The sequence below is a fragment of the Anoplophora glabripennis genome, unplaced genomic scaffold (genome assembly GCF_000390285.2).
Source record: "Anoplophora glabripennis isolate ALB-LARVAE unplaced genomic scaffold, Agla_2.0 scaffold162, whole genome shotgun sequence".
NCBI lineage: Eukaryota > Metazoa > Arthropoda > Insecta > Coleoptera > Cerambycidae > Anoplophora > Anoplophora glabripennis.
The window spans coordinates 149,036-165,475 of record NW_019416272.1 but is presented as its reverse complement, the minus strand read 5'-3'; the positions used below and the strand labels follow the sequence as shown (position 1 = coordinate 165,475).

Below are 16,440 nucleotides of genomic sequence, written 5' to 3'. Positions count from 1 at the left end.
TCAACTCTGAGTTGCTATACACGCAAACCATTTTTGACACTAACTACTAAAAAGCTGTTGTAAACAACACAGATAACAGGTAAAAACTACCGCAACGACGGATTTCAGTATTAGGAGTCACATGGCTCTCCACGCGTATTGCGAATGACGCTAGAGACTACAGTTGTCCAGCTATGTGGTGGTTTAATGTGCTACAATTTCAATAATTTTTTTCTCAGAATCTATAAGGATTTTACAAATTTTTTTTTAACAATATTGACTCCATTTCTCATGCCGCATCTATTCCCAAATTTTTTTGGATAAGTTGTGAATCACCCTGTATGTTATCGGGTGGCAGAACGAGAAAATCGTTGACTTGTTCTCTTGTAAAAACGTTTGACTTCTTAGGTGTACAGCCGTCATTCTTACGTTTCAAAAATGTTCTCAGCTTGGGGATGAAAATAGTTGACTTAATCATTGAGTATTCACTTCACAAACTCGCCGCAGATTTTAAAGTTCTTCACTTCTCCATGAACTATGCTAGCAGTGACATGTCAGAAACACCAGTATTTTTGTTCTGGCACCATTCATTGAAATATCTATATGCTCGTTCGTAGCGCACTTTCAACTTCTAGGGCAATAAAAATTCGCAAGCAGCATTTGCTGCACTTTCTATTTGAAAATCACTCATTTAGAAATAAAATAATTCAAAATCAGCAAAATTGCAACTTTTATGTAGTTTTGTTTATAAACGACAAAATCCAAACAACCAAGGCGACAAGATTTCGAATAATGCCAAAATGAATTGATTAAGAAATGTCAAAAAATAAAACCTAATCTTTATTTCATGAACTTTAAAGAATTGTGGGAGCAGATAAAATGTTATACACCACGCAGCAGTTAAGTATAATTTAACAGTCTCGGTCTCTACTGCCAGCCCTCGCTCCGCTCGGGCGCAAAATAGTCCTCGACTTACCTCCTATATGGTGTAAATAATAACTAGTATTAGTTTTTAGGGAGAGGAGGTCATCTCCGTCCCGCTCCATATCGGCGCCCCTATAATAAATTACTAAAGCGACATCAAGGTATACAGCTGTTTATGTATAAAACCAAATTTACTGTATAACAAATACATTAGAAAAAAATCTGAAAAGATGTGGAAAACAAACCATTACCGCCCCGTAGGGGATGACTATGGTTTATTAAGAAATATCCCAATATTTTTTTAATATTACCAGTGATAGTTTAATTCATCCAAATTGAAACACTCTGTATTTACATTTTCACAAGATTTATTGTATTTGGTTGTATGAACATTTTAATGTGTATTAATTTTAAAACGAAAACTGTTAAAAGAAATAAATATACAATGTAAGTACATATATACAAGTTTATTACTTAAACAATGAATTGCAGTACAGTGCATATTGCATACACGAACACTTCAAATAAAATCTAATTTAAATACTTAGGACTCTAAATGGGAATATATGATTTCTATCAATTTTAATTAACTGTGCAAGTCAAAGTATTTATTGGATTAAAATAGCTTTATTAGGTCAAAGATACTTAAGGAACTAAAACTGAAAATTGAAAATCGAAGATGAATTGTAAAAAAATATGTTTTTCTTCAAGCGTATAATAATACTTATATTATATAGTGCAACACCTCCTTTAGAAGCAGCCTATTGTTTAACTAGTACAAATATTTTTCATTTTTTAACTAGTAAAAAAATGTAACAATGTGTAGGTAAGTATCCTAGCAACGAATTAAAGATTCAAGAAGCTTTGACGTTTCATTAAGTGTCAGTTGAAATTTGATGTCGCGTCGGGTCGTTTTTAAAATGTCTGAAGAAATGCAGTGCACACCACCAGAATTACTGGAAATTGCAAATACATCAGTGGCAACACTTATACCAACAAAGTCGAGAAAAATTTATGAAAATGCTTATGATAAATTCATAAATTGGGCAAAAGAAAATAATGCACATATTTATTCAGAAAATGTGATGATAGCATANGAAAGCTTCGCAAAATTTTATGCAAACTATGATTTTAGATAATACATAACGATTATTCGTTACCTGTTCATTGTGTCCGTATATTATCCAATATGTAGAATCTGAGTTTTTATGTTTATTTTACCTAATGACTTAAATGACAAATCTTTCACACTGTACATTGTCCATGCTTTATCCCCACCGAAAAGTAAGCACGGAAAACAAAACTGTATTTTTTATATCACACCCGCACACCCGCTCTGTTTTTGTGTATATATTATTGTTAAATTGTCTTTTATAATTTTTATTTCGGCTTGTTCCACTAACTTCAATATTTAATTGTGGTGTTGGCCTACCTAATTCTTTTATTTTTAGTTTATTCTCATAAGGCAGAGAACCAAATAAAGTTTTTTGTAAAAACGAAACGGTATTCAGTTTAATAACAACTATAATCCGTAGATGCCTAAACGAAAATATTCACACGTGCCGCTCGCAGAAATAAACCACCACATACCACGTACGAAATATTAGCTTTGTTTTGGTTCCCATAAAATTCAGTTCCGAACTGTTCTAATCATGCGCAGTCTAAAATATGCGTTCGTGTTTACTTTGAACGGTTCAGAATTTCGCAGATTTTTGTTTTGGATTCATTCGAACTTGATTCGGAACCAATCTGAATCATCCGAAGTAGTTCTAGCTCCCTAGTACGAATTGCTTAGAACTGCATTATTTGGCGCATGTGTAGTTTTCCCATTTTCCCAAGCTCCGTTTTTCATTCATAATTTTTTCATTTCCTGTTTTTCGTTTAAGAAAAGTATCTTTTTTGGGTTTTATGAGTATATTTTTGTAATGCGTTCTGGTTTTCAAATAACTTCTGATAGTTCCGAATCGTTCAGAATTTTGTCTATTGTGTTTATAGTTCTGCGATGATTCTGGACTGTTCAGAAATAGATAACCAAAACAAAGCTTTTAAAGGCCATTTCAAATGAAGCTATCCAGAACTGTTTCGCGAAATAGAAACACCGCTGGCAAAAGTTTGTGATTAGGGGAGGGGAGTACTTTGAATGATAATCAATAATGTATAAAATTAATAATAAAGTTTAAAAGATAAAGTTCGGTTATTTTCTGAACAATCCTAGTACTTTTCTAAAAAACGACAAAAACAACGTTAATATATCAGGTCTCATCTTTAAAAATCATAAATACCTACTCAACCGAGTCGGATATTATTCTATATTATTTATGAATGCATAGAAAATGAAACACCTCGTATACTGTCAAATAAATAATATTTCTGTGTTAAAATCAGACGATTGACGCCACGACATTTATATTAAGTAGTCCTATCCATTTAAGGAAGCCATCTTTATTACGTTAACAATTTGGAAGAGTTATTTGATCACTACTATATTACAGGAACAATAAAGTGCACCCACAAAGAGGCAGACAACAGCGATTTCTTTTAAGACATCTACGACTACACCACTTTTAATTTATGTTTACGGAAAGGCTACCCACTCCTTTCCAAACGTAGTGTAACAATGTTATTTCCTAATTTTCAGAAATGCGTATCGAATAAGATAGTGGTTAAAACGGTATACAAGTACCTATGTAGGATAATTAGCCAAAATAAAAATAATGTTGCTAACAGTGTATAATATCAAAAATAGAAGTTATGATTTTTTGAGTTCTCAAGAAAAAAATAACGCGACATAAATTAAGTTTGAGTTTAAAATATGGTCATTACATTATTTTTTTATCTATACTTACGTCCATTGCTTAACTGAATTATTTGGCAGTATATTAGCAGTCCTATTGTTTGTTGCCATCTGAAACAAAGAGAATTTAAGTAGCAATTATAATGCATCAGGGTTCAGGAAATATATTACACCGTTTCTGTATGTTTTTATGGATCATTCTAGGTAAGACGAAGTTGCAAATTTTTCAATGAAATATCTTTTTTGAAGTTTGCAGATTTTAAGAAGATGCAAACAAATTTCTCAGTATAAATGTTGGAGAACTGCTTCAAAAAATTCCACTGCCATTTTCTACATTCTTTGCTGCTTTTTATTTTTTAGTTATGTATTTCACTTTTCATGCATTCTCACAATGTTCAGATTTTAGGGACGAATGAAATATTAAGTGTCTACATAAAATAAATGTAATACACCCACTCTAATAAAACAATGTCAATAGGATCTCATTATACATAATTATGAAATATCATTTAAAGAGTTTTTAGAATTAAAAATTAATTGCATAGCATCATGAAAAAAGTGTGTTGAGCCGAGGATAAGAGCCCTGACCAGCTGGATTCGAATCTAAAGACAGAATTCCCGGATCAGTTCGTGTTTTGACCTTAATATCAAGACACTTCTCTAGAAAACCATTTCGGAATTTCAAACTGATTTGAGTGATTAGAAAAATATTTTAATTCTTGATCTCATTGCATAATAACCTCATAATCCAGTAACTACCTACATAACCTGACATGTACAACGGTGAAACTCTGTGGAAACATATGAATCCCATTCATCGGGGTACCAAAACAACATGACTGGGTTGGCAGGCTTCTCTAAACCCATAGCCCCACAAACTTGTAACTCTGTATGCGAGGATGTATAGCCACGAAACTTTGTAGGAACATAGATCTCATACATCAGAGGTCCAAAACTATATGACTATGGCAAGCTTCCAAAGTCAATAACCTGCTAGTCCCATAATCCTGAGTGTACGAGAGTATATAACCAAGAAACTGAGGAATTGGGTCTGCAGTCTTGTTGTAACTACGTAATCCCTTAACCATAGCATGCAAACCCCTACATTGTATTTCCCAACTATCAGTTGCTTAGTTTTGTGTTACCAAAACCATAATCAGAAAACGTTAGGTACTTGTAAAGTTTCTAAAAGAAGGAAAGAAAATAAAGCTCAACAACTGCGAGTTAATAAAATATCAGAAAGATGTTTGTGATGAAAAGTGTATCCATGCATAAATTGGTGCTGAAATACAAAGAACAGTCCTGCGACACATTTTTTAAAACACTCTGAAAACACTCGTATTGACCGATGAAGATGATATGAAAGTTGAAGAAGAGACGAGACCAACATCAAAGCTGTTTTTGGCATGAGTTAAGATATGGCAGAGTGACGACCTCACGAGCGTCTGAATTTAGTCGGTGCAAAACCGCGCCATTATTCCATGGCTAGAAATTGGCCTCAATGATTTGGGATCGAGGGGGATTATCCCTCTTTATCCTGCCTCATCTCGTGTAGGCCTGGATAGCCTTCGTAGGTGGGCCCCATCCGTCGTCTACCCCGACCGCAAATGCGGCCGGTGTAGGCGCTTTGTGGGACCTCCTTTTGTCCTGGCTGGGCCCCGCCGGCTAGGGCCCTTTCTTCTTCGCTCTTCTGGGTGCAAAACCAATGATGCAACTCTGATCACGTTAATAATGGGAAAAAAAAATCTCGGACGCATCGGCCATGAATCGCGCTAGAATGTTGGAGGATGAAGTGAGGAAAACTGTAAGTACCAGTTTGGGGAAAAAAAATAAAAAATGTGGTATAATGCTTTGCAAAAACTATCCCACGATAGCAGGATTGCCTGATGGAATCTGTGGAGACTGTATTATTCAAATTAAATGTACCACGAATATGAAGACCAACCCATAAGTTTTATGTGCAGATGACGCTACAAATGTATTTAACAGGGCTTCAAAAGGGCTATTAGTACAGTACAAATAAAATAGTAGAAATAATTAATGTTACATTTGATGACAATTATGTATCAAATTTTCTTAATAACGTAACATAAAACACACCACAGATATGAGACAACCCCCAAATCCAAAGTCAAAGGCTGTGCGGAAGGGGGTTACACTTGAAAAAACGGGGACGAACACCTATTATCTATCGACATTGCCAGTGCCAACACCAGGGATTGAACCCGGACCAGAATAGGAAGCCTGGCCAAGAAATGCTCTAATGTTTTATCTCTTCATGGAAAGATAATGTGTATCCATTATTATAACAAAGTACAATTTGAAGGAAAATAAAATGCATATACTGTTATAGTAACTTTGTATTTTTATTTAACTAATGAATCTTGCAACACAAAATATTAGTACCTTACGTTTACTGTTGACAAACATAGTTGTGACGTCGTGTGGACGCCATGACACCGACGACCGTTTTTGCGTGAGTTTAGACTTAAAATTAAAATGTCAATATTTTTTCAACTAAACCTTTTATTTTCTACAGATATAAGATATTTTATTGGAAATAGTAAATACTTTGTTTACTCTTGCACAGTTTTTCAAAATCTGTCATCATGCCTTATGAACAAAATTCTTATAAGCAGATGTATGGTTTCCATTTGTTGAAAATGCATTTTTAAATATATTCCAGACAAGTTCATTGATTATGCTCTATATACCCAATGCCAAAGATACAAGTGATACAACTAATATAGTAAAAATTAGCAGACCAGACATACAAAATAAAATACCAATGAACCAGAATTTTTCAGACCAGAATCTTTCAGGATTAATTTTTTGTTTACAAATAAACGTCTAATGCAAATGTAATAAAGTATAACGTAATTATTTTGAATATTTTCAAAAAACCATTTTCAGAAATTTCAACCTGATTGCACGGAAAGAAAACATTTTCAAATCCATGTTTATGTAAACTGCCGTTTTTCATTTCGAGAGAATTATATTATCAAGTAAATTTTGGCTTATGCAATTCGGAACTGTATTTACAATTATAACTGGTTTTATATACTTTCATATCAGTCTATAAATAACAGCATTGTTCTGGATCACTCAATTAATGCATAAATTGATTTATCAGCAACTAATTCCTAGTCTCCACTCTTCGGTCACTGCTTTACCAATTCTGTCAATTACGGCTTATAAAATCTTCGATCTAGTCTAGTCTATTCGTTCCTATTTCGTATCGCATATGTGCGTTAATACTATTACATTAATTATTAATCTTTGTACTCACGCACGAAGATTTAATGATTTTAACGTACTGCTGCTATCCATAATTATCAAATGTGTCACCGTCCTTTATTGGTCTGGAATTGACCTATTTTCAGCAACAAGATAAATGGAAGAAGCGTCCTTCAGGCACGCATATTTTTCGATTAATTTGCATGCGTTATTATGTCTGTTCTTTTTTTAGGAGAATATTATTGTGAAGGAAGTTATGCGCTCGAGCAGATGGCTGTTAAATGGACAGAGCAGACGTAGTAGAAAAGTGAGGAATTAGTATAGAATGTGTTTGTTAATATGTCTTAGTTAATTCATAAAAACTTGGAATGCATTTATAAAATATAGTTCTACAAGCGGGGTGATTTATGCCAGAAGGCCAAGGAACATTGAGAATATGGTTCAGGTTCCAAGTTTAAGCAAAAAAGAGGAAATATCATTTGTTCCCATCCTATTCGTTTTTCAGATATCGAGGCTGACAGCGTCCAAAGATAAATTTAAAATTTTATAAAAAGTAACAGTAGGTCGTGTAAACAAAATCGTTTAAACCTTCGTAAAGGCTATACGAAAAGAAAACACATTATTTTACATTAAAGGTTATGTTCCAATAGTCCACCGCTAATGAATTAGTAACTACAGCAAGATCTTGATGAGTTTGAATTTAATAATCCAGTGGATGAAGATCTGGCGTTCTAGAGACCACTTAATAGACTACAAGCCCATCAGAAATTTTCAAGGGGTCATTTGACCCAGCATGAATTACTTATAAATCAATAATACTACCACATATAATAATAACTTTAGAAACTATGCCGTCAATTCTTGTTGGTACAGGTGAGTACAGAGGTAAGCTAAACATGCCCACCAAGGAGAGATGGTTTTCGGCAAAACATTTTTGTACGGCAAGTATGTAGGTTAAACAAAAAATATGAACCTCGACCTAATGCCCCACAAAAATAGCAATACCCGAAGCCAGGAAAATTTTTGATTTTCCGAAAATTTGGGGCCGGGTTTTGGTGATTTACTACAGTACGGCATTTATACTGCAAGTTTCGGTTCGATGCGTAGATAACCTTTTTAGTGACGCTGTACGTATCTGCTGATACAGGGGTTAGAAATGCAGGGCACAACCCTCTATTTTAGCCCCCATTGTTTCAAGTCATTGAAAAATGTACGGCATCGATTCCACATGATTATTTAACTCTCCAAATAATTCTTAACAACTATGCCGACTGAAAATTATGGTTAATGTAAAACAATTACTTGTATTTTGGAATTGAGTTTAATTTTTTTTTTCGATAAGATCATTAATTCCTGTACGGCAACCACTTTTTTGATAAACTATAACCAAAAACTATCGTACTAAATTATGGCCGGTTATAATTAATGGTACAAATTAAAAATTCGATTTAAAAAACAAATAAATAAATTGTGAAAATTTACATTTTGAAAATTCCTTATTATAAACTAAAAATGTTAAATTCAAAATATTATGGCTGTAATTGACTTTTTATGAGTAAAAATAATAAAAAAAACTGCCGTACATTTTTAATTAGTGGATTTTACATAGCTGATAATATTTTTCATTAAATTTTTATTACATTTTTAGGTCATTAATAACTATACGGCACACTATGTATAATTTTTTTTTATTTGCACAAAAATCAAATATCTTAACTCAGAGAGTAGATAAAAATATGAGCCTGGTTGCAAATGGAAGCTGAATGGATGTAGAATATGGGAAAATTATGACTGATACAATTTTTTTTCTATATGACCTTCGAATGACTAGGCAAAGTCTATGCAACCCAAAAATTTTATGGATTTTTCTAATTATATCGGTCCTAATTCTCTTAAAATTTATCTATAAGTCACTGCTTACCATCTACAGTGTGTTTATTCGACATTTATTTGTAAAATAAAAAACAGAAACCCAGGTTGATAATAAATCTTTAATTTGCGAATAATTTTCTTGCTTAACAGTGTCAAAAAGCTTGAAAATAATACCGACTTTGGAGAGACTTTGCTAGCGTTAGAAAAATGATAGAAAATTTTTGACGCCAGATTTGGAATTGCCGTGCCAAATTGTGCAAAATCGTGTGCATTGAAATAAATTTTAAGAGAATTAGGACCGATATAATTAGAAAAATCCATAAAATTTTTGGGTTGCATAGACTTTGCTTAGTCATTCGAAGGTCATATAGAAAAAAAATCGTCTCAGTCATATTTTTTCCATATTCTACATCCATTCAGTTTTCATTTGCAACCAGGCTCATATTTTTATCTACTCTCTGAGTCAAGATATTTGATTTTTGTACAAACAAAAAAAAATGATACATAGTGCGGTATTTACAAATTTTCATGAGAAATATAACATAAAGAATGAAAATTGCAATGCCGGACATATTCGTCGGAACAATTCTCCGAAATTGTATAAGTCCAAAATGAGTTTCAAGAGAAATTTAATTTATACCGTAGAAATTATGATGGCATTGTCTTTTAAGTTAAAAAAAAATGTGTATAGAGAATCGAGAAAATATTTTGAGAATTTTAGAAATTTAATGACGTGCAAGTATTATTTTTAAATAAATATAATAATAAACAATTAATTTTAACTCAATATTCAAGTGAATTCCTATATAAATACTTATTGTTAGATACATTTAAAACAGTGGTATAACAGTACCCTCGCATTTGCATATTTGCAACTTCTGTTGCAATTGTTTGAACATTTATTTATGCAAAAATTGTGATTTTTAAAATTAGTAAAAATAATTTAAAAGGGCAAACAACTTTAAGATTATCTGTCGGTTATAAACATGAATGAAACCACATAAAAATTTACACGCCGAAAAGAAAAAAGATGTTTCGATGGCTAGCTAGAATCTCGAAGCGGTAATTTTAATTTTAAAATAAAAACAATTCCAAATTATTTAAAAAATATTGGAATGCAATTGAATTTTTAATAATTTTTTGGATTTTGAAAAAATATGTACTTGTGAAAAAAATTTCAAATTTATAAAATTAATAATTTTTATATCGACCTATGGTTTTTAACGGCATATTACTTAAAAATTATTTTACACCTTAATTAATGTTTTAGCAACAATGCCGACCATTTTTCAATGATCGGAAACCATAAGGGTCAGAATATAGGGGTTTGCATCCCGGGTTTCTCACTCCTGTATCGACAAATATGTACGGCATTATTGAAAAATATTTCTATATGATATTGTAAGTCTTATTATTATATAAAGGCCGTACAGTAGTAAATAATTTGTATTAAGGAGAAAATAATAGTAACAATAAAATCAATTCTTGCAAGTAATACTTATTTGCAAAAATAAATTTCAAGCCATTTAGAACCATTTTTTTACGTCATTTTGTTTTTATTGATTATTGCCGTCAGTATTAACAAAATATATTAATGCCGTACAAAAATTTTTCATCGTGAAATCCTACTTTTCAGAGGGAAATTAATTTTCCTAAGCACGTTTCATGAAAAATGTACGGCATGTCCAAAAATGTTATTATTTTATAAATTAGAATTAAAATTAGTGAATTTGATGTTGGTTCAAATCACCCTCCATACGCTACTTACATATAGAGGGTTGTACCCTGTATTCCTAACCCCTGTATCAGCAAGTACCTACGTACGGCGTCGCTTAAAAATTTATCTATGTATCGATCCGAAACTTGCAGTATAAATCCCGTACTGTAATAAATCACCAAAACCCGGGCCAAAATTTTCCTGGCTTCCGGTATTACTATTTTTGTACAGCATTCGGACGAGGTTCATTTTTTTTTGTATAACCTATATACTTTAGAAATGCCCCCCTTGGTGGACAGGTTTAGCTTACCTGTGTACTCACTTGTACCAACAAGAATTGACGGCATAGTTTCTAAAGTTATTGTTATATGTGGTAGTATTGATTTATAAGTAATTCATGCTGGGTCAAATGACCCTTTGAAAATTTCCGATGAGTTTGTAGTCTATAAATGGATCTATTCACCCTCAAATGATAGTCTAACCCTAACCGAATGGAAAAATTACCACTTACGGCATGTGCCGAGGCCTTACCGTGTTGATACCATATCATGTCACGCAGTGCTAATAAATCGTGCAACTTATATGTACAATAATTGTAGGTACGAGATAGCATTTAAACAATATGAGAGAATTTGTATTGTTAGTAGATGACTGTTGAAAATGCCACACCACGAGCTAATAAAAAGTCTCTGTTGAAAATTGTGACTCCTAAATGCTTGAGAACTTTTTAGGTAATCATTGTGATTGTTATTGATTCCATTTTTGGTAAAAGTAGCTTAGTTGGACCACAAAATAGAACTAAGAAAATTGGGATTCCGTTTGTATTGCTCGAGAACCCATGGGAAAAATGCTCATCTTGCACTTCATCTCTTGGTTGTAAGTGACGGACACATGGATAATGGTACAAACCTGATTTTTTATTTGGTAAAATTACAATAGAATAGAATTTTATTATTGTGAAAAATAAATGCACAGCTTTCATCACTGGTTCATACATATACTTTCAATATGCTACTTGAAATAGTATAGAAAATTCAGTGCGAATTTTTCTAAAGAAATGAGAATTTTCCCAATGATAGACCAAAAATAATTCCTACAAGTGGTTCAAAAACTATATACAAAGTAAGATTTAGTGAACCTTTATATCTACAAATTTTTACTTAAGACTTTTTTTATGTGGTTATTCCGTATTCTGCCATTGAAATATATAAAGTTTCTCATGAAACACCCTGTACGTTGCTAATTTATTTTATTAAAAAAATGTGAGTTGCCAAGTGGTGTATTGTCAAACACATATAATATAAAACAAATAACATCTCAATTACATGTAAAAGTAAATTATTAAATCAACTCAATTAAACAATATGTTACAAGGCCACTGATAATTTGAATTTAATCATTCAGTATATATTTCAGCTAAGCATATATTATACAAATTGGACGAATATTTTCGGGCTAGTAATTTGATCTGAATCCAGGAATAAAAAAAACATGGGTAGATCAAAAAAAGTTACTAACTTACTTTTATATACCTGATTAGTTATGTATATTAATCTTAATAGTTCATAAATATGAACTTTAGGGATTGCAGGAAAATGTTTTGAGTAAAGCCTTGTAGTTTTTGTAACAACTGACAGGACATAAATATAAAAATGTAGGTGTAAAAATTTATTATCTCATCGTGGGTTGAATAATAGAATTTATACGCTAGAATTAGACATTTTTACATGCAATAACAATTAAATAAATATACACCGTTAAATGTACAAATGTTTTTATCAACTGACGATTTTGTGTCATTGGTTATATACGCTAATAATATTGCGACAGAAATATCTAGTAAACAGCTAAGATCATTCGTCACCAAACTCACCAGACATAGACCGGTTTCAAACTGATTAGTTCTCATCAGTATGATACTACAGGGTGTTACAAATTAGTAGGCAGTTAACAATAAATAAAAAATAATGGGACTTATGCCACTTTCTCATTTCCGAGAACCATTTTCAACATACAGGGTGTCAAAATTAAAACTAAATCGATGTCGCGTATCCAAAACAGCTACAATATCTGGTAAACGAGGTCCCTAATCAAAATCTTAAAAGAGTGTAGTATACAAAAATGTATACAGGTTGTCCCGAAATTAGGAGGCAATAGTTCTACAGGGTGTCCTATGCCGAAAAAGATTACTTTTTCTTTATATAAACGTGAGTCCAAAAATTCTTCCTAAGGAAGGTGTAGCCACTTAAAGGGGACACTCTGATGATGGTCCGAAACCAGTTGAGATAAATTTATGAAATTTAGTAGCTAACTTAACTCTTACGTGCTCAGTCCGCGACTAAAACGAAATTTATCATAACTTTTTTATGCGTTGACTTTTTTGACTTTTGACTGAAAAGTATGAAATTTCAGTTTTTTAGTAAAAAAGGTACTTTTGGTTCATATTGGTGGAATATTCCATTTTTGTGTAAAATTCGTATAAAAATAATGTTAATATGAAGTTTCATACTTTAAAGTCAAAAGTTAAAAAAGTCAACGCATAAAAAAGTTATGGTAAATTTTAACCCCTTCCCCCCAGTGTTGGAACGTATGTGACGAAAATTTGTAAATTTCGTTTTAGTAGCGGACTGAGCACGTAAGACTTAAGCTAGTTACCAAATTTTATAAATTTATATCAACTGGTTTCAGAGTTATTTAGAAAAAACCATCATCAGAGTGGTCCTTTTAACTTTCTTAGGAAGAATTTTTGGACCCACGTTTCTATAAAGAAAAAGTAATCTTTTTCGACATAGAATACCCTGTAGAAATATTGCCCCTTAATTTCGGGACACCCTGTATGTATATTTGTCTTAACTACCTATTCATCTGAGGATGAGTAACTAAAGAAGAAGTTTTGTCATATATGCCATAAAATTTAATTGTATCGAATCATTACTTCTAAATTAGCATGCAATTTTTAGAAATGATTTTATTAATTCTTTTCATTAACATTTAATCTAATAAGCTGATAAACGTCAATATTTCTCAACATACCTACATTTTTAGTAGGAACACAAGAAAATGTTTGATTGTATGTATAGGGTGTCCAAGTACAAAACGTACAAACTTTGGTTTCCTGAAGAAAATTTTACACTGACCAAGGACATGACTATTAACATAGTCTCGAAAATGATTTCTTACTGAGATAAGTTTGAAAATCAATAAACAGCCCGTTTTTCAACCCATTTTCCGAGACATTGTTTAAAATTATTTATGTGGTATATTTTGTTAGTGTTTTTATTCAATTGTTATTTCTTTCACACCAAAAAGAAACAGTTTTAAATTAATCAGAAATATGTCACACAGAGAAAATAATTAGTTACTGTTTTAGACATTTTATATTATTTTAGACAATTGTTTAAATATCGATTGTGTAGCTTTTTACAGATTGAAGATGTGACAAAATTAATGCCGCGAAATTAGTTACGATTAATAAAGGTTATTAAGAGATATTTGTTATTTGATTTTTTGACAATAAAATTATATACTATCTCACTGTGACATATTTCTAGTTAGGAAAATGTTAATTTATAAAACTTAATTAGTCAATTCACTGTAGACAAGTTTTATGAGGTGTTTTTCCAAAATAAAAACGTGTTCTTTTTAAGCTAATTTTATTTGTTTTAGTAAGGAAGCTGTAGGAACTTTTTTTCAGCGTATATGATCCTAAAGTTTGTACCACCCTGTGTTTTCCCACATATTACCAGACTTATCGATTTTCATGCCGAAAACTTTAGCAAAAATTTATAATCCAGTGAAAACCACTATCATATCCCTTAGCTCTTCTTTTCATTAAAAAAGTATACTTTTTCTCACGAAATAAATTTAAAAAATTTGAATCAAAGTTTGTTACAGAAAACTAATATATTTCGTAATAATTAATTTCTAATATATAAAGGGCTTTATATTATGTAAAGCAGCTTCATATAAGCTACTAAACTGCATTTTCATATATTAAGTAGGTATTCAAAAAATGGGTGTAACCATAGCTTGTTTCTGCATCGCATAGGTCACTGCATAAACGAGATTAGGCACCTAATTACTGAATTGAACTCACCTGAAATAAAAATTCAGCAACATCTTCTACAAGTATAAATGAACGAATTAATTAATCTCTAAGAACACATCACATTCTTTAATTATAATTTATATCGTTTAATTACAATAGCACATTATTTTATACAAATTCTTTGAACATCGCGTAATCGTTCGTTGTCAAGCACGAAACGTTAGACTAGGAAGAAAACATCTAATTACAAGTCCAGTCTATGACCGACTGAAATGCTGTGCTAAGTTGTGGAATCTCTGAAAGCTTACAGCTGAAAAATCTGTGCTTCTGGGATGTGTGATTCATTTCGGTAAATATGCCTGGAGCCGGAATTTTGATACACGAAACAGATCCATACAGTTGATTTATGAAAAAAACATACAATTATGTAGTCTTCATTCATAGTCGCCCAACAGATGATTTTTCAAAAAAAAAATCACAGAAAATATACAGGGTATAAGAAGTTTGACTGCCAATACTTCAGCGTGAGATAGAGTGATCATAAATGAACAAAAAAGTTGTATATTACAGGGGCGTAAGATTAACAATTTTCAAAATACAGCGAGTATTAATGTTGGGGAGTTTCATGACAACGTGACAACAGCGCTTAACCTGTTGATGCACACCACGTGTACACGTGACAGACTTGTCCTACGGAAAAAATGTAAACAGCTATTATTGTGAAACATTTAGTAAATTTCAAGACAATTGTTTTCCAGTTTTTAAATAAATAAAATAAAATGTGTATCGATTTTGTACGAAGATAGTGTTGTGCTTAAATTTTAGCTCGAATTTTAGTAATTATGAATATCTTAAAACATGAGAAGTAGGTTAGCATATGGCATCTGTTTTTGGGGTGGGTCTACTATGACTAGATATATTTTTATGTCAAAAAAAGATATTAAGATGCATTGCAAATGTTTGTGTTCGTGTAGGAATTTATTTAAGAATTACCGTATTATATATTTGAATTAACTGTGTATAGTTATATTTAAAAATAAAACTAAATTTATTAATAATATCGACTCTCGTCAGGTTAGTACCCGCCACCGACAAGATTTTTATATACCTTTTAGGAAACTAAATGTCACTAAAAATTCACCAAGCTGTTTGGCCCCTAAGATTTTTAACAAGTTGCCAGATGACATAAAAGACTGTAATACCTTATGTCTGTTTAAAAAACGACTGAAATTTTTCTTATTGGATCTATGTCCATATAGTTTGAATGAATATTTTGGATGAAATTTTGTATTTTGACTTCTTTTTTACTTGTATGTGCATTTTATAGGTTTTCTTTGACACATCCTTATACAATTGTACAAATTGTCTCTAGGAATAAATCAGATTATTATTATTATTATTATTATTATTATAGTACATCGTTCATTCGTAATATCTGCAAACGGTGGAAAATTTTAGGATAGATTCAGGATTGAAGGGTACAAAATAAACATTTTTTTATAAATAAATTTTGTATAAAATCTCAATTTATAAGATACAATGGTTTAAATTTCTTAAGAAAGTTTTTTATTGATTGCCGCTGGACAAAAAAATCAATAATTACATTTTAACAACATTAAAAAAATGCTGCCCCTGCTTTTCAGCACAGTAACGCACGAATAATTCAATTTCCCGACATTTGCTCTATCAATTCCTTTGTAGCAACGTTGATATCGCAGCTTTTCAGCCTTCCAGTTGTCCCCATAAAAAGAATCCAGTGGGTTGAGATCGGAACTACGTGGGGGTCATTGAGTAAATCCACCGTTTAGGAGCACATGTTATGTTGCATAGCCAATGGAATATTTTTTTCAAATCCAACGCATAAATTTA

At 31.7% G+C, this 16,440-nt stretch overlaps 1 protein-coding gene across 1 annotated transcript in view; it reads right to left on the bottom strand.

Annotated features, from left to right (window-relative positions):
* LOC108908678 (collagen alpha-3(IX) chain-like) overlaps positions 1-14,820 on the bottom strand; it is a 44,160-nt gene extending 29,340 nt beyond the window's left edge. Inside the window, exons 1-2 of the mRNA XM_018712792.1 lie at positions 14,620-14,820; positions 3,750-3,808 (exon numbers count right to left, since the gene is read on the bottom strand). Of these exons, the coding sequence (XP_018568308.1) occupies positions 3,750-3,808; positions 14,620-14,642 (82 nt within the window). The 5' untranslated portion in view covers positions 14,643-14,820. The remainder of the gene's footprint in view (positions 1-3,749; positions 3,809-14,619) is intronic.
* Between the last annotated feature and the right edge of the window lie 1,620 nt (positions 14,821-16,440).